This window comes from Xiphophorus couchianus, chromosome 5 (genome assembly GCF_001444195.1).
Source record: "Xiphophorus couchianus chromosome 5, X_couchianus-1.0, whole genome shotgun sequence".
NCBI classification, from domain to species: domain Eukaryota; kingdom Metazoa; phylum Chordata; class Actinopteri; order Cyprinodontiformes; family Poeciliidae; genus Xiphophorus; species Xiphophorus couchianus.
This window is the reverse complement of record NC_040232.1, coordinates 39057641-39073945: the sequence shown is the minus strand read 5'-3', so window position 1 is coordinate 39073945 and position 16305 is coordinate 39057641. Positions and strand designations below refer to the sequence as shown.

The 16305-nt window shown below is 36.9% G+C and overlaps 2 protein-coding genes and 1 pseudogene across 4 annotated transcripts; 2 read left to right on the top strand and 1 right to left on the bottom strand.

Moving 5' to 3' along the window:
* The first annotated feature begins 4293 nt into the window (after positions 1–4293).
* LOC114145359 (perforin-1-like) lies at positions 4294–6291 on the top strand (annotated as a pseudogene).
* A 2467-nt stretch (positions 6292–8758) lies between these two features.
* On the bottom strand, positions 8759–13354 carry pin1 (peptidylprolyl cis/trans isomerase, NIMA-interacting 1). Its single transcript, XM_028018527.1, has 5 exons — positions 13099–13354; positions 11288–11370; positions 10595–10703; positions 9680–9790; positions 8759–9543 (listed from the first exon to the last, which is right to left on the bottom strand). Exons 1-5 carry the CDS (start codon positions 13337–13339, stop codon positions 9434–9436), a joined length of 654 nt encoding a protein of 217 aa, XP_027874328.1. The 5' UTR covers positions 13340–13354; the 3' UTR covers positions 8759–9433.
* On the top strand, positions 13311–16248 carry ubl5 (ubiquitin like 5). Of its 3 annotated transcripts, none has more exons than XM_028018529.1 (5): positions 13311–13450; positions 13733–13797; positions 14257–14340; positions 14429–14466; positions 15665–16248. In XM_028018529.1, exons 2-5 carry the CDS (start codon positions 13742–13744, stop codon positions 15706–15708), a joined length of 222 nt encoding a protein of 73 aa, XP_027874330.1. In that variant the 5' UTR covers positions 13311–13450; positions 13733–13741; the 3' UTR covers positions 15709–16248. The 3 variants fall into 3 exon arrangements, with proteins under 3 accessions (XP_027874330.1, XP_027874329.1, XP_027874332.1); XM_028018528.1 differs by having other exon boundaries at positions 13352–13474; XM_028018531.1 differs by having other exon boundaries at positions 13366–13494.
* Positions 16249–16305: the final 57 nt, after the last annotated feature.

Below are 16305 nucleotides of genomic sequence, written 5' to 3'. Positions count from 1 at the left end.
AGAAGGAATCACAGCCAATCAGCATGCCAGACCAGGTTTAGTTTCTATGGAAAGAAAAATAACTGGGAGGAAACAAAAAGGTTAACTATTGAAATTAAAGCAAATAATTCAAATTGGTGAGTAGTAGAAACAGAAGGTAACAAGAAGTGGTAAGTTTGTCCTCCTGTAGCCTAAGCCTATAGCAGCATAACTACAGAAATAGTTCAATATAACCATAAGCTTTATTACAAAAGAAAGTTTTAAGCCTAGTTTTAAAAGTAGACAGAGTGTCTGCCTCACAGAGTAAAACTGGGAGCCGCTTCACACAGGAGAGAAGCCTGAGAACTGAAGGGTCTGCCTCCGTTCCACTGCTACAACCTAAAGAAAGGAGCAGTAAACCTGCAGTCTGACAGTGAAGTGCCCTGTTGGGAACATATGGACCAATCAGATCTCTGATGTAAGATGGAGCTGATTATTAAGGTCTTTATACATGAGAAGGAGAATCTTAAATTCTATTCTGGATTTAACAGGGAGCCAGTGAAGGGAAGCTTAAATAGAAGAAATATGATCGCTCTTTAATTTTTATCACAACTTTTGCAGCAGCATTTTTGGATCTTTTGAAGGCCTTCAGCTGTGTTTTATGAACTTCCTGACAGTAAAGAATTAGAGTAGCTCACTCTGCTGGTAACAAACGCCTGGACTAGTTCTTCAGCATCACTCCTGGACAGGATATTTCTTATTTTGGCAATGTTCCAGCGATGAAGGAAGGAAACCTGTTTTCAAACTTTACGCACAAAACTAAAAGAGGAATCCTCCAATCAAAACCAGACTCAGCTGAGTGCTGAGCGAGGTGAGCTGAGGACCAGAGTTTATAAGGGAATCAGAGAAGTGGCACCAATATCTCCAAGGAGACAAGGAAGATGAAAAAATGAACAGAACAAACTGATAATAGAGTTTAATGAAGTGGCCTTGTAATTAGTGAAAGTGCTCTGTTAACTTGGTTAATAATTAAAGATGTCAAGCTAATGAGTAAAAGTGACTGTTAGAAAACAGTTGTTTTTGTGTAATGTCTTATTTTGAGTTTTTATAAGACCACATTTACCAAATTCAGAAATTTTAGCATTTACTCGTAAAGCCTAACAACAAAAACATTGTTCAAAGGAGTTACAGAAATGATTTTTTTTAAGACCTGGGTGTGGTGTATGCATACACATACACATACAACAGTACATCTAAAACATTAGAATATTGCATAAAATTGCATTGTCTTGCCAGTCATCTCAGAAAGTGAAACTCGTATCATAGAATCACCAAACACAGAATGACATATTACAAGTTGTTGTTTCTTGCGCAGTTGGTAGAGATAGTACTAAGGACACACAGTACATTAAATATATAACCAACATTTAAAACGCAGAGCTGTAGAGAGTATATATATATATATATATATATATATATATATATATATATATATATATATATATATATATATATATATAGCACAGTCCAGTAACTATGTCACCTTCATTATTATTATTATAAAAAATAATGTCTATATCAAACATAAGAAATCTAACTTGCCAATTTGACACCTTGTAATTGGTCTCTGTCTCTTTAAGGCTCGCCTGCTCTGTCCAATACTTTGCGTGGAGGATGTTATCACAACAACATTTCTCCATTATACCATTTGTAACAGCTCTTAGGACTATCTGACTGAAAAGAAGTTTGTATGAAAAGCTCATCAGACTTGTAGTTCCAGACGATGTTTTCTAACTGCTGCTGCAGGTAGTCTGCAGGAGCCTTGAGGTGGAGGGACAGAAAGGAGTGTTCTGACTCAGAAAATCAAGCCCAAGAAGAAGCTTTGTGGAAACAGACAGCGCTCAGAGGGAGCAAGCGTTTAGGCAGCCTCAAATGGTTGCCACAAGATATTAAAGACTCTTCAGGTATGTTTTTGATGAGGAATATCATAACTCACAAACTAAGTCACAGCTCTTAGTTTACAGCACAGATAAAATGAAACTCATCATGATTAGACTTGCTGAACCAGAGATGGTCTCCTTCTTTCTCCATGGCTCCACTGGTGTCAGTTTTCTTTTGTTTCTACAGCACAGTCATCAACCCAGAACCAATAATGGAGGGAGGAGATGTAGTGAAGGCAGAGCCATATGAAGGGACTGTAGCTCAGGGCTTCTTCCCAGGTCTTGTTTTGGTCAATCAGTAAAAAAGGTCAATCTTAATCTTTATATGACAAAAAGTCAAGAAACTTCATATAGGATATAATGTAAACAGCACAGTCAGTGATGCAATAAGTTTATAGCAGGTGTGTGAATGATCTAATTGTCTAACTGTTGATTGCAGCAATACACATTATTAGCAAATATAGAGGGCCCCAAAACCAAATTTTGCTTAGGGCCCCATCATCAAAGTTAACCAACTCGAAACAAAACACTCTTCAAATCACCTAACAACCAACTCGAAAAAAAACAATGTTCAAATCGCCTAACAAAAAACAAACAAAAAAAAAACACTGTTCAAATCGCCTAACGACCAACTCAAAAAAACATGTTCAAACGCCTAACAACCAACTTGAAAAAAAACATTGTTCAAAATCGCCAGGAAGTACTCTGCCCAAGTCATTCTCCATGGCCTCTGTGAACTTCTCCAACGCCCAAGTTTTGCCTCATCGACCACCAGAGCTGCATGCCGCTTGCACTGCCAGTACCCATCAGCTGCCTCTGGGGTCCCACAGAGCAAAAAGACCCGATAGGTCTCTATCTTCATCTTGACAGCATCTCTCCCTTCTGGTGATTCTAGGGTTGCCCCCAAAACAGACACTGAAACCTTGTGGTCACAACTTCGATAAATTGCCTCAGCAATGAAAGTGGGGAATGTGGCTAACTCTGTGGGGGGTTCCACCCACTTCCTCCAAAATATGGAGGAAGTGGGTGACCAACTTTGTAGTTGGTGAGGGGTCACTTTGAGCCCAACACTAAATTCGTCCTGTCCTTCTGTTGTCTTTTCATAGATGTAGATGTACCCATTATGGCAAATGTCAGCTTCACAGTCCATATTTGTAAGTGATACCAGGTCATCCTCAGCCTTAAACATCAGTCGTCCACACATCACAAATGTTTAAAGGCTGCTAGTGTCAGAAGTTGCTTATCTTGTTTCTTCGTAACAAGAAATCCAAGGTCCCAACCAATGTCAATAATCCTCTTAACTTGGTGTTCAGTTAAAATGGTTTGTAAAGTCAGTTTGAAGTCGTCTCTCTGGAATCGATCTACCTCCAACCAAGTTGAAAAGCAAACTGAGAATTCTTGTATCTCTTTGAACATTTATGACATCACTGATGAGAACATAGAGGTTCTCATGGATACAATGATGTCAAACAACCTGTGTCAGGTTCTTGTTTGTTTTAGTTGCTATGGAAACTCAAGGAGTTATGTATGGGGTAAGATTACTGTCAATTACAATTCAAATTGAAAAATACTTTATTAGTTCCAAACAACAAAATAAATGTTGTTGTGACTCATTAATTCTTCAAAGAGTTGTTGTAGATTTTAATGGCTGTTGGCAGGAAAGATCTCTTGTAGCAAATTTACAGTAATTCATAACAAGCCTCTGACTGAATATACTCTGCCTTCTCAAGACAATCTTATGAAGAGAATGGTCAGAATTGTCTAAAATCTACTCGATTTCATTAAGATTTTCCAGATAAGCAGAAAATGGATGGATGGATAAATAAATGCTGACGCACACTTTGCACTGTTCCATTCCTGTTGTAAAATTGTCATTTCCTTGTTTAAAAATTTTCTACAAATTGTCACAAATGTTCTACAAGTTTAAAAAATGAAAAAAATTATAGAAAAATGAAATAATTCTAATAAAATAATGTTTTATTCTTGTGTAGAATAAAACATAGTAGAAAATATTATAGCTCAAAAAGTGAATTTTTCGTAATTCCAACTCCACCTTCCAATTGAAGTTCGAAGCAATCAGAATGTATTTAATATGAAACCTTGGTTAGATGCAGATCCTTCTGACTGTGTCACAGTATGTCGTGTCTTTTTGCAAAAGAATTAAATCAAATTTTAATATTTGGTCATGTGTTCTTTGGTTGCTCATATTGAGATGTTACACAAATTAAGGTGCGAAAAGTGCCTTGTGTAATCATCACCTTTACTCATCAGCTTATCCACTAACTTAAACCTCTATCTAATCTCAGATTGTTGTGTTGTTATGTCATAAATATCTCCTTGGAGATGTTGGTCATCCTCTCTCTGATCTCTTTATAAAGCCTGACCTTCTGCTGATCTTCCTCAGGTGTTGGTGCTGAATCTGGTAATAACTGCTGCAAGTGGCAGGCAAACAGTAAGTTTTCCAACTTTTGCAGCTGATTCAAACTCTTATAAAATTATTTTACTTCATATTTTCCAAAAAGAAAATAAAATGAAATAATGACATAATTTATTCTGTAATGCATTGCTGCATAACAGAGAGAACAAATTGGCTTTAAACTACTTGGAAGAGAGGTTTACAGTTTTATGATACCGTTACTAACTCCTGGTGCGTTTACCTCGCTTTGAAGTGTAACTGAAGTAACTGAAATATTACATCACAAAACCTGCGTTTAATGATAATGCTCTTGACATTCAAAATCTTGTTGCAGTTGTAATAACAGCAAAATCTGTACAAAGGAAATGGAGCAGGTAGGATTTCCAAAGTTTGTTTTCTAGGTCTGTGATCTCTGAGTAAAAATGGACCACAACTCACTTTTGAATCAGTTATCAACCATACCTCGTGTCATCTACGAAACATTTCCATTCTCTCACTCTCAGACTCTGAAACATCACTTCATTCCTTTGTCTCCTGCAGACTGAATTACTGCGATGCACTAGTCCAGTCTGAAATGATTCATTGAAGTCTCATTGATAAAGACTGAACTGAAGACTGACCAAGTTTTTTTTGTCTATGTTTAATCAGTTTGGGCTGGATATAGCACTTAATGTCTCTGGCAGTCTCCAAGTGGGAGGAACCCGCTCCTCCGCCTACAGCTTTGCTTCTGAGAGGACCAGAGAGGACAGCTACATTTTCAGCACACACAGGGTCACATGTGCTCATTATGGGTAGGATTGGAAATATTTTTTGTTAGGTTCTGACAGGTCATGTTCACAAAATGACAGACAATTTTTTTCCCCCTTGGTGTTCAGTTTTCGTGTATCAAGCACACCTTCCCTCAGCTCTGAGTTCAAAACGCATTTAAGCTCGCCACCAAGTCACTACACCTCCACCACTGCTGCTGCATACAAGGATGTTTGAAACATCTACGGCACACACTGTATCAGGACTCAGACCATTTAAATTGTTTTATTTTCCAGATAATTAGGGTAACCTTTTAAAGAACTTAAAACTCAGTTTTAGATTCATCTTGGGGGTCGAATGAGAAGAGTGACAGCTTCACCAACCTGCTTGTCCTTGAATGGGTTAACCTTAGATGCGGTAACAAAGCGCTCATTTAAACATTTCAAATTTATCACAATGTTATTGTATGTTATTGCACTAAAACACAAGATGACAGCAATTTCTGGTATAAGAAAGCCTAATGAGATGGTTTACAGGTTTTATTGCCTGATCCTGTTGTGTGTGTAACAGAAATACTCAAAAAACATTTCTATTATGAACATCTTGAGCAATAACATCTTCTTGTCATCCAGGTCCACTCCTGTTTATCGAGCGGTATCGCTGTCGGCCTGGGGAAGATTAAGCTGTCTAGTGTCTCTACTTGGTGCAGTAGCATCCTACAACATCAGGATTCCTCCAGCAGCTACAGCTCTGGTCTCCAGCAACATACACAGAAGTATCAGGAGGAAATGGTTGGTTAGGGGAGTTTGCAATTTCTCAAAATGATTCAACTGGCTTCTCAACTTGGCTTAAGAGCCTGAAAAACCAGCCTAACATTGTCTGGTACTCCCTCCGGCCACTTTATGAGCTCATGCCAAGCAGCTCGCAAAAGACAGGGATGAAGGTTCCTATTGAGCAACGCCATGAAGATCTCACCTAAAGAGCCAACATGTTCAGGTGTTCCTAACCTGGGCACCAACTGCTGCCCCCTGGACCCTTCGAGGGGTACCCTGTCAAGGGGACTGGTTTTGAGTTCTACAACACTGGTGGACACACAGTTTAGCCTGAAAGTTGAGGTTTGGGATGACGACCTGATCAATGATGACCGCCTAATATTGTGCACGAGGCAACTGATGCAGGGGAGCCACACTTTCACCTGCTCAGGAGATTAAAATGTGGAGGTGAAATAGACTCTGACTCCTACCTGACTGGAGACAGATGCAACTATTACAAACCAACATGTCAGTAACAGAGCTCCAGGTCCATGAGCTTCATGGCCAAAATGGTCACTTTAATCACGTGTGACACTAGCTCAGTGGATCTGTTAATCTGTGCTTCAAAACAATTTTTTTAATGTTAATTAAACATGAATTAATGTTTTATTGACTGAAATGTGCTGATGACAACATATTTGTTTAGTGGGCATAGCAAAAAAATCTTTGTTCCCAACAGCAATTCACACGGTTGTGTATAATTGCTAAACCGTAAATTCTGTTAGAGTTTAGGTAGCTTCTATTTCCAGTCACAGTTTTTTTTATGTCCTACATGATTTGGATTCACTGTATAGCCCTCGGATCAGAAGAAAAAAAGAATATGGTACATGTTGTACCTATCTTATCAGCCACATCTCGTAATATTGAGTAGCTGCTTAAGGGGCTTATTCACTGACTATAAACAATGTACTACTTACAGTACCACCACAAATTGTTCATTTTTAAAAATATATCGGACAAGATGATTATATTATTTGCGACAATCTGTAATTTTGCAAACTATTTTAAAAGCACTATTTTTGTTGTTTAACTTTAGTTGTAGTCATCAGCAATTATGCTTTGCAGAGATTTTGGAAATGTCTTAATACATCTACTTTCTCCTTGGAATTAATAAAGTCATACTGAACTAACTTGGTTTTTAATTAATTGTCAATTTATTTCAGTAATTTATTGTTTATTTGTGTTATATAACAACATTAATTTTTGTTCAACACATTGTTAATAAGGGATGAACTAGAAAGATTTTTAATGATGAGGCAAATATTTTGCATTCAGTCAGTGTGGCAAGAAACATTTTATCAAGAACTGTCTTTGTATCTTCTGTAGCAGAGTTTGATGGGAGGAGTCACAGGTCTGATATTATGCTCAAAAATGGTCAGATATTACAATCTGCAATGTTGAGATTCAGGTTTAGAGTAGCACTTTCATGCAAATTGCATCCTCAGTGCATCATTTGTTAAATTTTTGCAACTATTCATATTTTAATATTAATTATTAATACTTTCCTGTCATTTTTAAAAACTGGGCAGCTTTAATGAACAGTTCAATTACGACTGTATTTTTATTCTGAATTTTTTCAACCTTCAATGCGTCTGCAGGGCTGCTGCCCGTTGAGCCGACAGGTTTCTGCCCTCAGTGCTGCTAGATCTGGAGAGAAACAAGCAACCAGCTCTATGAAAACCAGACCAAAAATGCCCAACTGGCAGCTACAAACACAGGCTGCTTGTAAACAGTATACATTTACACACTTATTATAAGAAAAAAAAAGATCAATAGTCTATGTTTCCACTAAAAATTAATAATGAGAAAAATAGCATAAATACAACAGTAAAAAAAAAAAAAAAAAAAAAAAAAAAAAAACTTTAAGAATTTTTGTGTGGTTTTGGGGGCATTTCACCATTATCTGGTAAACTCTAAATATTTTTTTAATTCTCAGCTCTGTAATTAAGCTGTTTCAACATTTTTTCGTCACTGACAGAAAACCTAAACGCTCCTCCAGCGGGTCCACAACTCAGATTTCCTCCTGCACAGATTAGACACTTCCTTTTATTTTAAGAATTAAAATGGCGTTTAGTTGTTCACTTTTACGGACACTTCGCTCACGGCTGTTTTCACGTTTAGGGTGCAGTCCAGATTAATCTCCATGTCCGCAGTTTGCTGGAGCGCAACGTCATTCCCAGAAAATATTACCGTGACATTAACAATAGACTACACTACACCACTGCAAACTACCCACCATCAGTGCATGCTCTTTTGTGGGGAGTTGAAAGATAATATTTTGTTTTCGTAAGGAAAGTCAAGCCCAAATAATCAGCTTCATGTCCAAAAACAAGGCCAAAAAACTACAATCCCGTGACTCATTACATTTACAAGCAACTTTTGACAAAAAAGCCCAAAGTCATTTATAATAAGTTGACTTACCAACCTGTGTCAGAGGCACAATACTTTGCTTCACCATGAGAATGTTCACTGCGCATTTTTGGCCAATCACACTAAATATGTCATTCATATCCATTACATTTGTTGATATGCTGTTAAACGTCAGCATATAGAACATGAGGTATGTGGGCCATATAAAGAGAATCAGCAATGGGAATGCGCCCGACTGGCTGTTTCATGCACTATGTGTGACAGCGCCACCGAGTGTGAGACAACAATTTGGCCCAGTCCTAAAGAGACATAAATACAATACATCATAAAAAAGTTGCTTAGCCAGTGTTGATATCAGTATGCCTTAAGTTATTTATCTATTGGTGAACTCTGCATTGATTTGGTCTGGGTCTGCGAGCGCTTGTGATGGAGATAGAAAATAGCAGAAAAAGAAAGAATAATTAATGTTTCACTCAGTGAAATGTGACAAATGGAACTGAGTAAAGGGACAAAAATGTGTTTTATAACTTTATTCCTCAGTTACAACAGTGTCAACAATTTAAATGAATATTGATGCTTTTAAAAGCTGTGAGGACTGATGTTAAACCCTGCAAGCTTTCAATGGTACTGTCTTGGAATCAATAATGCTCTTTCTGAAGTCATTTCCATAAATGAACAAATTGTTAGTTTTTGAATGTTGGGTATAGAACGCAAAAGAACAGCTAATTCTCCGTCTGCAGGGATGCACAACATCTTGAAAACGATTTAAACAGCCGACCTACAAATCTTGATAAAATGGTTTACATAAAGGAACTGCTTTGCACACAGCAGGAATGGAGGAGAATAAAAAGCAAACAATATATGGTCCATTTTAAAGACATGCACATGTCAGTTACAGTAGCATCTGCTTTTCAGGAATCAGTCACAACTCCAGGCACTAATGCTTCTCTATCATGGCATTGCTGTGGTAGATAAAAGCTTCAGGTCTTTGGGAATAGTCATTTGTTCTCAAAGTCATTTTATTAATCAAACTTGAGTGTGGGATTTTGAGCACATGCAGTCAAACATTACTGCATGTGTTTGACTTACTGGGGTGATGAGTGCATTTTAAACAAATGGCAGGCCTGCTTGGGTTAGTTTCAGTAAATGCGTGTATGACAGTGGAGTGGGTGAGCAGGTGGTGCCGTCTTTCAGCCGGTACGTAAGATGATGTGAACTCCAGAGTCGGTAAAAACAGGCCCACTCATGTCTCCTACTTTGAGAGCGAAGGAGGCGTCTTCAAAAGGCTTCTGCATTTGACCTGAAACATACAGAATGTGCATTCAACAAAGAATAGGATTTTTCACGAGTCAAAAACAAAGTTAGAATCCTTCAGTTATTGACAATAGCACTGTAAATCCTGTAAGTATTTTATTTGGATGCAATTCTGGGTTTACCTCTTCCAAACACACCAAGGTCGCCACCATTTTTTGCTGAGCTGCAGTCGCTAAACTGGGAGGCTAAGCTTTCAAACTTCTCCTCTCCTGACTTGATCTGTTCGATGTACTCTGCATGGACAAACAGACAACATGACAACTCAATTAATAATATCTTTGAAAATCCACTCATTTAAAACTGAAATTTATATAACTATGTACAAAGAGTGATATAATACTTCAAGTGCACATTTCTGTAAAAATGGATGATTACGGCTTAAAAAAAAAAAACAAGTTTATTTTTTTGCCAAACTTAGAATTAAATTAAGTGCTTTAATGTTTCCTGGAAGATGGTTGCTCCTGGTTTGAGCTGTGAAAACTTCATGCTGGACCTCAAGCAACATAGATCATGAGCCTCTCATCTCTTCCTTATGGAGGACCCTCTTTCCCATGATGCTTAGGCTGTAACATGACTTTAACATACAGTACAGACCAAAAGTTTGGACACACCTTTTAATTCAATGAGTTTCCTTTATTTTCATGACTATTGACATTGTAGATTCACACTGAAGGCATCAAAACTATGAATAACACATGTGGAAATATGCACTAAACAAAAAAGTGTAAAACAACTGAAAATAGCCCTTATATTCTAGTTTCTTCAAAGTAGCAACCTTTTGCTGTGATTACTGCTTTGCCCACACTCTTTATGACTATTTAGTCATGAAAATAAAGAAAACCCATTGAATTAGAAAGGTGTGTCCAAACTTTTGGTCTGTACTATATGTTAAAAAAGAAAGTAAACAATCTTTACTTTTGAAATCAATTACTGACATATAACAATGACATCTTAACCTCCTGGACTGCAGCTGTTAGCAGCTCATGCTTTACACAGTGGCATCCTGCTGCAGCTCAGATCTGATCATCTCTACTTACTCTGAATGAGATCCAAAGCCTCATCTTTAGATCGTGTGATATTTTGTTCTCGCCAGGAAGACGGTCGACGTGACTGATTGTGTTTCACCAGCAGATGAGAGCAGCGAACCTGCAAGAGGGAAAGAAAAGCCATGAACCCTACGCTCAAAGATCATTAATAATTCATCCAATGGGACCTACTGTAAGTCTGTCATGATAGCACATTTTGTAGATGAGAAATTGTCCCAGAAATTATTGCAGTAAACAACAGTATTGTTTGTTTTGGGACTATTTTCAAATAATACATAGATAATGGCATAATAATGCAGGTTTACGTTCTCAAAGATGAGTAAACTTTAACTTTGTTAACAACTCTTAACACTGGAACTGGAAGATATTTTTAATGTCCAAAATAAAACAACTAAAAATAATAAATTAAATGTAAAATCCAAACACAACCAGGAGCATAAACAAAATGGATTATGAAGTCTCTGTAACAACACTACACAGATACACAAACACAAGAGCTATAAAAAAGAACATCACAAACAAGGACAAGTGCAAAAACAGTAGGCTCAAGTTGTAACACAGGCATATTCATCTTAACTAGTAGTGATACATTTCATATATTATTTTTGGTAATGATATACAGTTCTTGTCATTGGGTGCCCTGTGAAATCAATTAAAATGTAAGAATCATTATTTCAGCTCAACCTTTTCTGGCTCTCCACGTCCGTCTCCTACTGGACGTTCCCACTGACTGGCATTGGTGATGTGATTAAAGTAATACACTTTTCCTGCAAGAGCAAACATACAGACGTCCAAATTACGTTCATTTTTGAAAAATAGACACTAGACACAAAACGCTGATTATGTCATATAATTTTGTCAATTTTTAACTGCAAATTAAATGACAGTAAATCATGCTTTGGCATGATTTGGAAACAAAACAACAAAAAGAAAGAAACGTATAAATACAGTTTGTCAGTATCAGTGTTTAAAGCTCAAGCTCTCTGCACCATGTTGGTCCCAGCAGCATCAGCGCCATAACTGATCAGTATGACAAGATCCCTGTAGGAAACTTTTTTTTAACTCTAATAGAAGAAAAGCCCCTGTCAGAATAGACATAAATATGTGACTTTGCTGATTTAAATCAAAGAAGATGCGTTTCAGCATAACCAGTCACACCTGGCATTAATTTCCTCTACCAGTGGTCAGATTTCAGCTCTCTGCCTTATTGCAAGGAAAGGTTGTCATGCACTACCTGTAAATAATGTGAACCAGCAGGAAATCAATCAGAATTATTTTGGTTTGCTCTGTGCTTTGATCATTTATATTTCATAAGATTCAACTGGCTCAAACAAGTTTCAAATCGAACAATAAAAATAACAAATAATTTAAAATCTAAATAATAGAAATTAAAAGAAGTCTGGCTAAGTTTTTAGAACATGACAGACACATGAAATCACTTTAGCTACTATATATATATATATATATATATATATTTTTTTTTACACATTTAACAACTGATTTACATTAGGCATTTTGGTTTAATTTGCTACAAAACTCTTTAACAGCCTTATTAACAATTACAATGGGTGAAGGAGAAGAAATAGAGAATAAATCATGCATATTTTTAATTAAGGCAGTCAGAGAGAAAGGAAGAGAAAATAACCCAAATAATTGTTATAGGTGTCAAGATATACTAAATTGCATGTTTGTACAAAATACTGTTGCTTTAAATGTTTTTGAAGCTATAAAAACCAATATTCAGTCTTATGTACTTTCTTTCAACAATTCATCAAAATTCCAATTAAAAAAAATCAAATTCAAAAATACTTTATTCATCCCTAAGGGGAAATTAAATGTTGTAAATATATTGCAACATGAAATTTTTGCATGTACGTTAATTACTGAGTAATGAATATCCCTTATTTTAAAGTCAACAGTGTAGCCACAGCTAAAATTGCTTCATGAAAGCAAGTACTTAATTTGATTAAATATTTGATAAAAAATAGTCTGAACTGCATTTCTGGAGTCATATAGAAAAAAAATAAATACAGACAATTACTCCTAAATTACTCAGGTTGGCGTTTGTTAAATCAGTTAAAACAAGATTCTCTTAAAAGGCCAAGCCAAGACAACCTTTTTCTTTTAAATTTTAGATTTGATTATTAGATACTTTTATGTTAATTAAAACTCTGGGTCTCGCGCTATTTTAACGCAAATCTCTACAACGGAATGACGTCATGCGTGGCCCTGCAGCAGCAAACCTGAATGAATTAGCTCCTCGTGCAACGACACAACCACTAAAGTCGAACCCGATCTGGGAAAAAAGCGTTCATGGCTTCTTATTCTACATCACTTCTTTCAGCCAATCATTCTGTAATAATAGGGTTTCTCTAGTTTGTTTCTTTATTGTACCACGATGCACATGCAGCTAGCTAGCGAATCAAGCCTACTTACAATACAATTTTATAAAACTCTGTGGCTCATTTATCCTGTTTCAGATTGGGGTTCATTACCTGAACTACGACTCATTCTCTTCTCCCATCCGGACGGTAAATTTTCTTCGTCTCCCATATTTTCTGTAGTAGCACCGTTTTCAAATTTCAATTCACTGTTGCAGCGAAGCAAGGAAGGAGTTACAGCGCAGGACACGACAGTTAATAACTTGTTTTCGATACAAGTTGTTTTCAGTACTTGTCCCGCCCTACGGTGGCCTTCCTTCTCTCCCATTGGATTCCGTTTGTTGTGAAACAACATTCCACTTGATTTGATTGGTCTAGAAATTGAACCTGCTTTACGGCAAAACGAACGAGAGCGTTGCAGAAAATACCAGAGAGGGAGAACTATTTTTCAACCTGCACTTTTAGTGTATGTGAAGAGTGTTTAAATTTGGTAAATGAATGTTTACTTAAGAAAGTATCTTCGTGATTATAGAGGCTGTTTATAAGTATAAACAGCCTCTATAATCACGTTTCTAAAGTAATAATTTAACGACGGTATTTTTTTTAGCATGTTAGCTAACTCACACGGTTACTGTGTTGAATTTAGGGATTTGCAGACGAAACTGCTTCATGTTTTGACCCATTGTTTAATCAAGTTCAGCTATGCTAAACGCGGGCCCAACTACGTTCTCCCTCTTTTTTGTGACAGACGGTGAAAATGATCGAGGTGGTTTGCAACGATCGTCTTGGAAAGAAAGTCCGAGTCAAATGCAAGTATCCTTGTGTGACAGTGTGTGAAAAGCAGTGGGTTGATGAGAAAAAAAAACAAGGTATTAGTTATTCAGTTTCTTAGTGAAACCTATTTGGATATTATTTCAAAGGACATCCGTTTTCCTTTCATGGTCCTTTCTCAATATCTTGGTTTTATGAAGGCCAAATTATTTCTGTAGTGCCAGGAGTCAAACTTTTAAGAGAAGTGCATCATCAAATCAATCCAGTGCAGTCCAATTTTCAATAATAAAGTGCAGTAAAATTCGGTTCCTAGTCCTAATTGTTAATTTTATATCAAAAGAAAAAAATCAGCCTCATTTAGTTCCTAATGTTAAATTTTGTTGGACAGTTGAAAAGAGTCTAAGCAGGATTTCAGCTTGTCTGTAGATGAGATTTTTGTTGTCTCACAGAAGCAGTAGTTGTTTTTGTGCCGTCACACTGCTCCTTAACCTCCATGTTCAGCTCAGAGGATACCATCGGAGACCTGAAGAAGCTCATCGCAGCTCAGACAGGAACACGATATGACAAGATCGTTTTGAAAAAATGGTAGGCTGCTGATTTGAAATGCTCCCACATTCATTACTGTTCACATCTGCAAAATGTCCTCACATTTATTTCTGTTGTTTTTTTAAAGGTATACCATATTTAAGGACCATGTGACTCTAGGAGACTGTATCCTTTTAGTGCTCCTCTTGCACTCTCTATAGCTGATCAATGAGACTGCACCAGGTTACTGATAATCACAAAGGAATGTTTCTGTTTTCTGGTTTGTTGTGTTTCCTGTTAGATTCAGCTTGTTTTGACTGGATTTTGTGCCCAGCAGCAAAAACTATTTTGCAGTGTTATGACACACAGATTGCATCTGAGGGACAAACAGGACGTAACCAGATGCCAATATCTTGTTGACAGAAAACGCAGCAGGTTTTCAGGAGGGTGGTGGTTTTTAGGACCTGTCAGGTCTGTTTTGGCAGCAAAAGTGAAATACTTCAAATGTGTTCAAATATTTGATAACCATAGCTTTTCCCACTAATCATTGTTAAATTAAACTTACTAATCAGGGTTTCTGCCTGTATATTATAAGTCTGGCAGTTCAACAGGCTTTACTTGCCCACTCCCTAGCCCTGCCTGGCTTTGCGTTGCTTGTTTCTATAAAAAAAAAAAAAAAAACATAAAAATTTACTGAGCTGTAACTACAGAGAGAGCCATCATCCATAAATGCAGAAAGAAGTGGCCAACCTATCATTATGACTCAGAGCACACCAAGGACTCATGCAGCAGGTCAGAAAGAATCAATTTAAAACACTAAGGCTCACTTGACTCAATGAAGGTCTGTGTTCATCGTTCAACAATAAAATCAAGAGACTGGGCCAAAATGGCCTCCATGGGAAAGTTCCAAGGCCAAAACCACTGCTCCAGTCCAAATGACGGTTTTGAAGTACCGGTAGTCTTTTCAAAGACTGGTGCTAATTCCAACTGAGTTGCTGTGAGATGACTTTGATATCTTGGGCATGCTTGATTAAAACCACGCTGCAAGAACAACCCAAAAATCCTTCACAGGGATGTAAAAAAACCCCAAATAAACAAACAAAAAGAAAACAACCTTATATCCAGTGGCAGATCACTTTTGAGGGCAACTAGATCTTTGTTTTTCAGGTCCATTTAAATTGCATTTTTTCCCTTATTAAGTAAAACAAGCTGTGAAAACTACACCTTGTGTGTAATCAGGTTGTTTAATTTGAACCTTTTTGATAACATGAAGCCTGCTGTGGGCAAAATAGAAGAAATCTATGTGGGCACTTTGTTTGTTGATGTTTATTTTATATTTGTGCCAATAAACTCAGACTGTTGTACTTAACTGTTGCTCCTGCAGATGAAATCCACGATGGGATGAACCTGGAGTTGTACTACCAGTAGATGAGAAGGACCACAAGTCAGAGATGCTCAGACACAACTTCATAGACACACAGCCATGTTCAGCTGAAAGGGGCGCCATCCACCGGACAAAAACACACTGCTGTCATATTAGTCTCAGCATAAGCAGTTATTATGGGAAAGTTATGTTCTGGTCAAAATCCATTTCTTTTGATATTCTGTAAATAAATGCAGTGTGTTCACAAGACAAGTTGCTGGTGATTGTTGCAGCTTTGAAAAAATAATTTTTCTTTAAACATAACCATTTGATTGTTTTGTGATGCTGTGTTTTGTTATGATGTCAGCAATCTCTGTGTTGAAAATTATTGGAAAAACATGACTAATTGATAGGTGATCAAGTAGTTTAAAGTCTGTGGAGATGTAATCTGCAGTGTTTCTCTGCGTTTTTCTGGACATGTAATTGAGTTTCTTTTCTTTATCAATCCATTATCTAAAAGGTTAAAACTATCAAACAGGCATAATTCTGATTCTTTTCTAGATGTCTTTTGTTTTCTATATAAAAAAGTATGTTTTTTCCAAAAACATTGGTCATTCTGGGGTTTTTTGTTTAAGTAAATTTTCCAAGTAAGATGCTCGCTC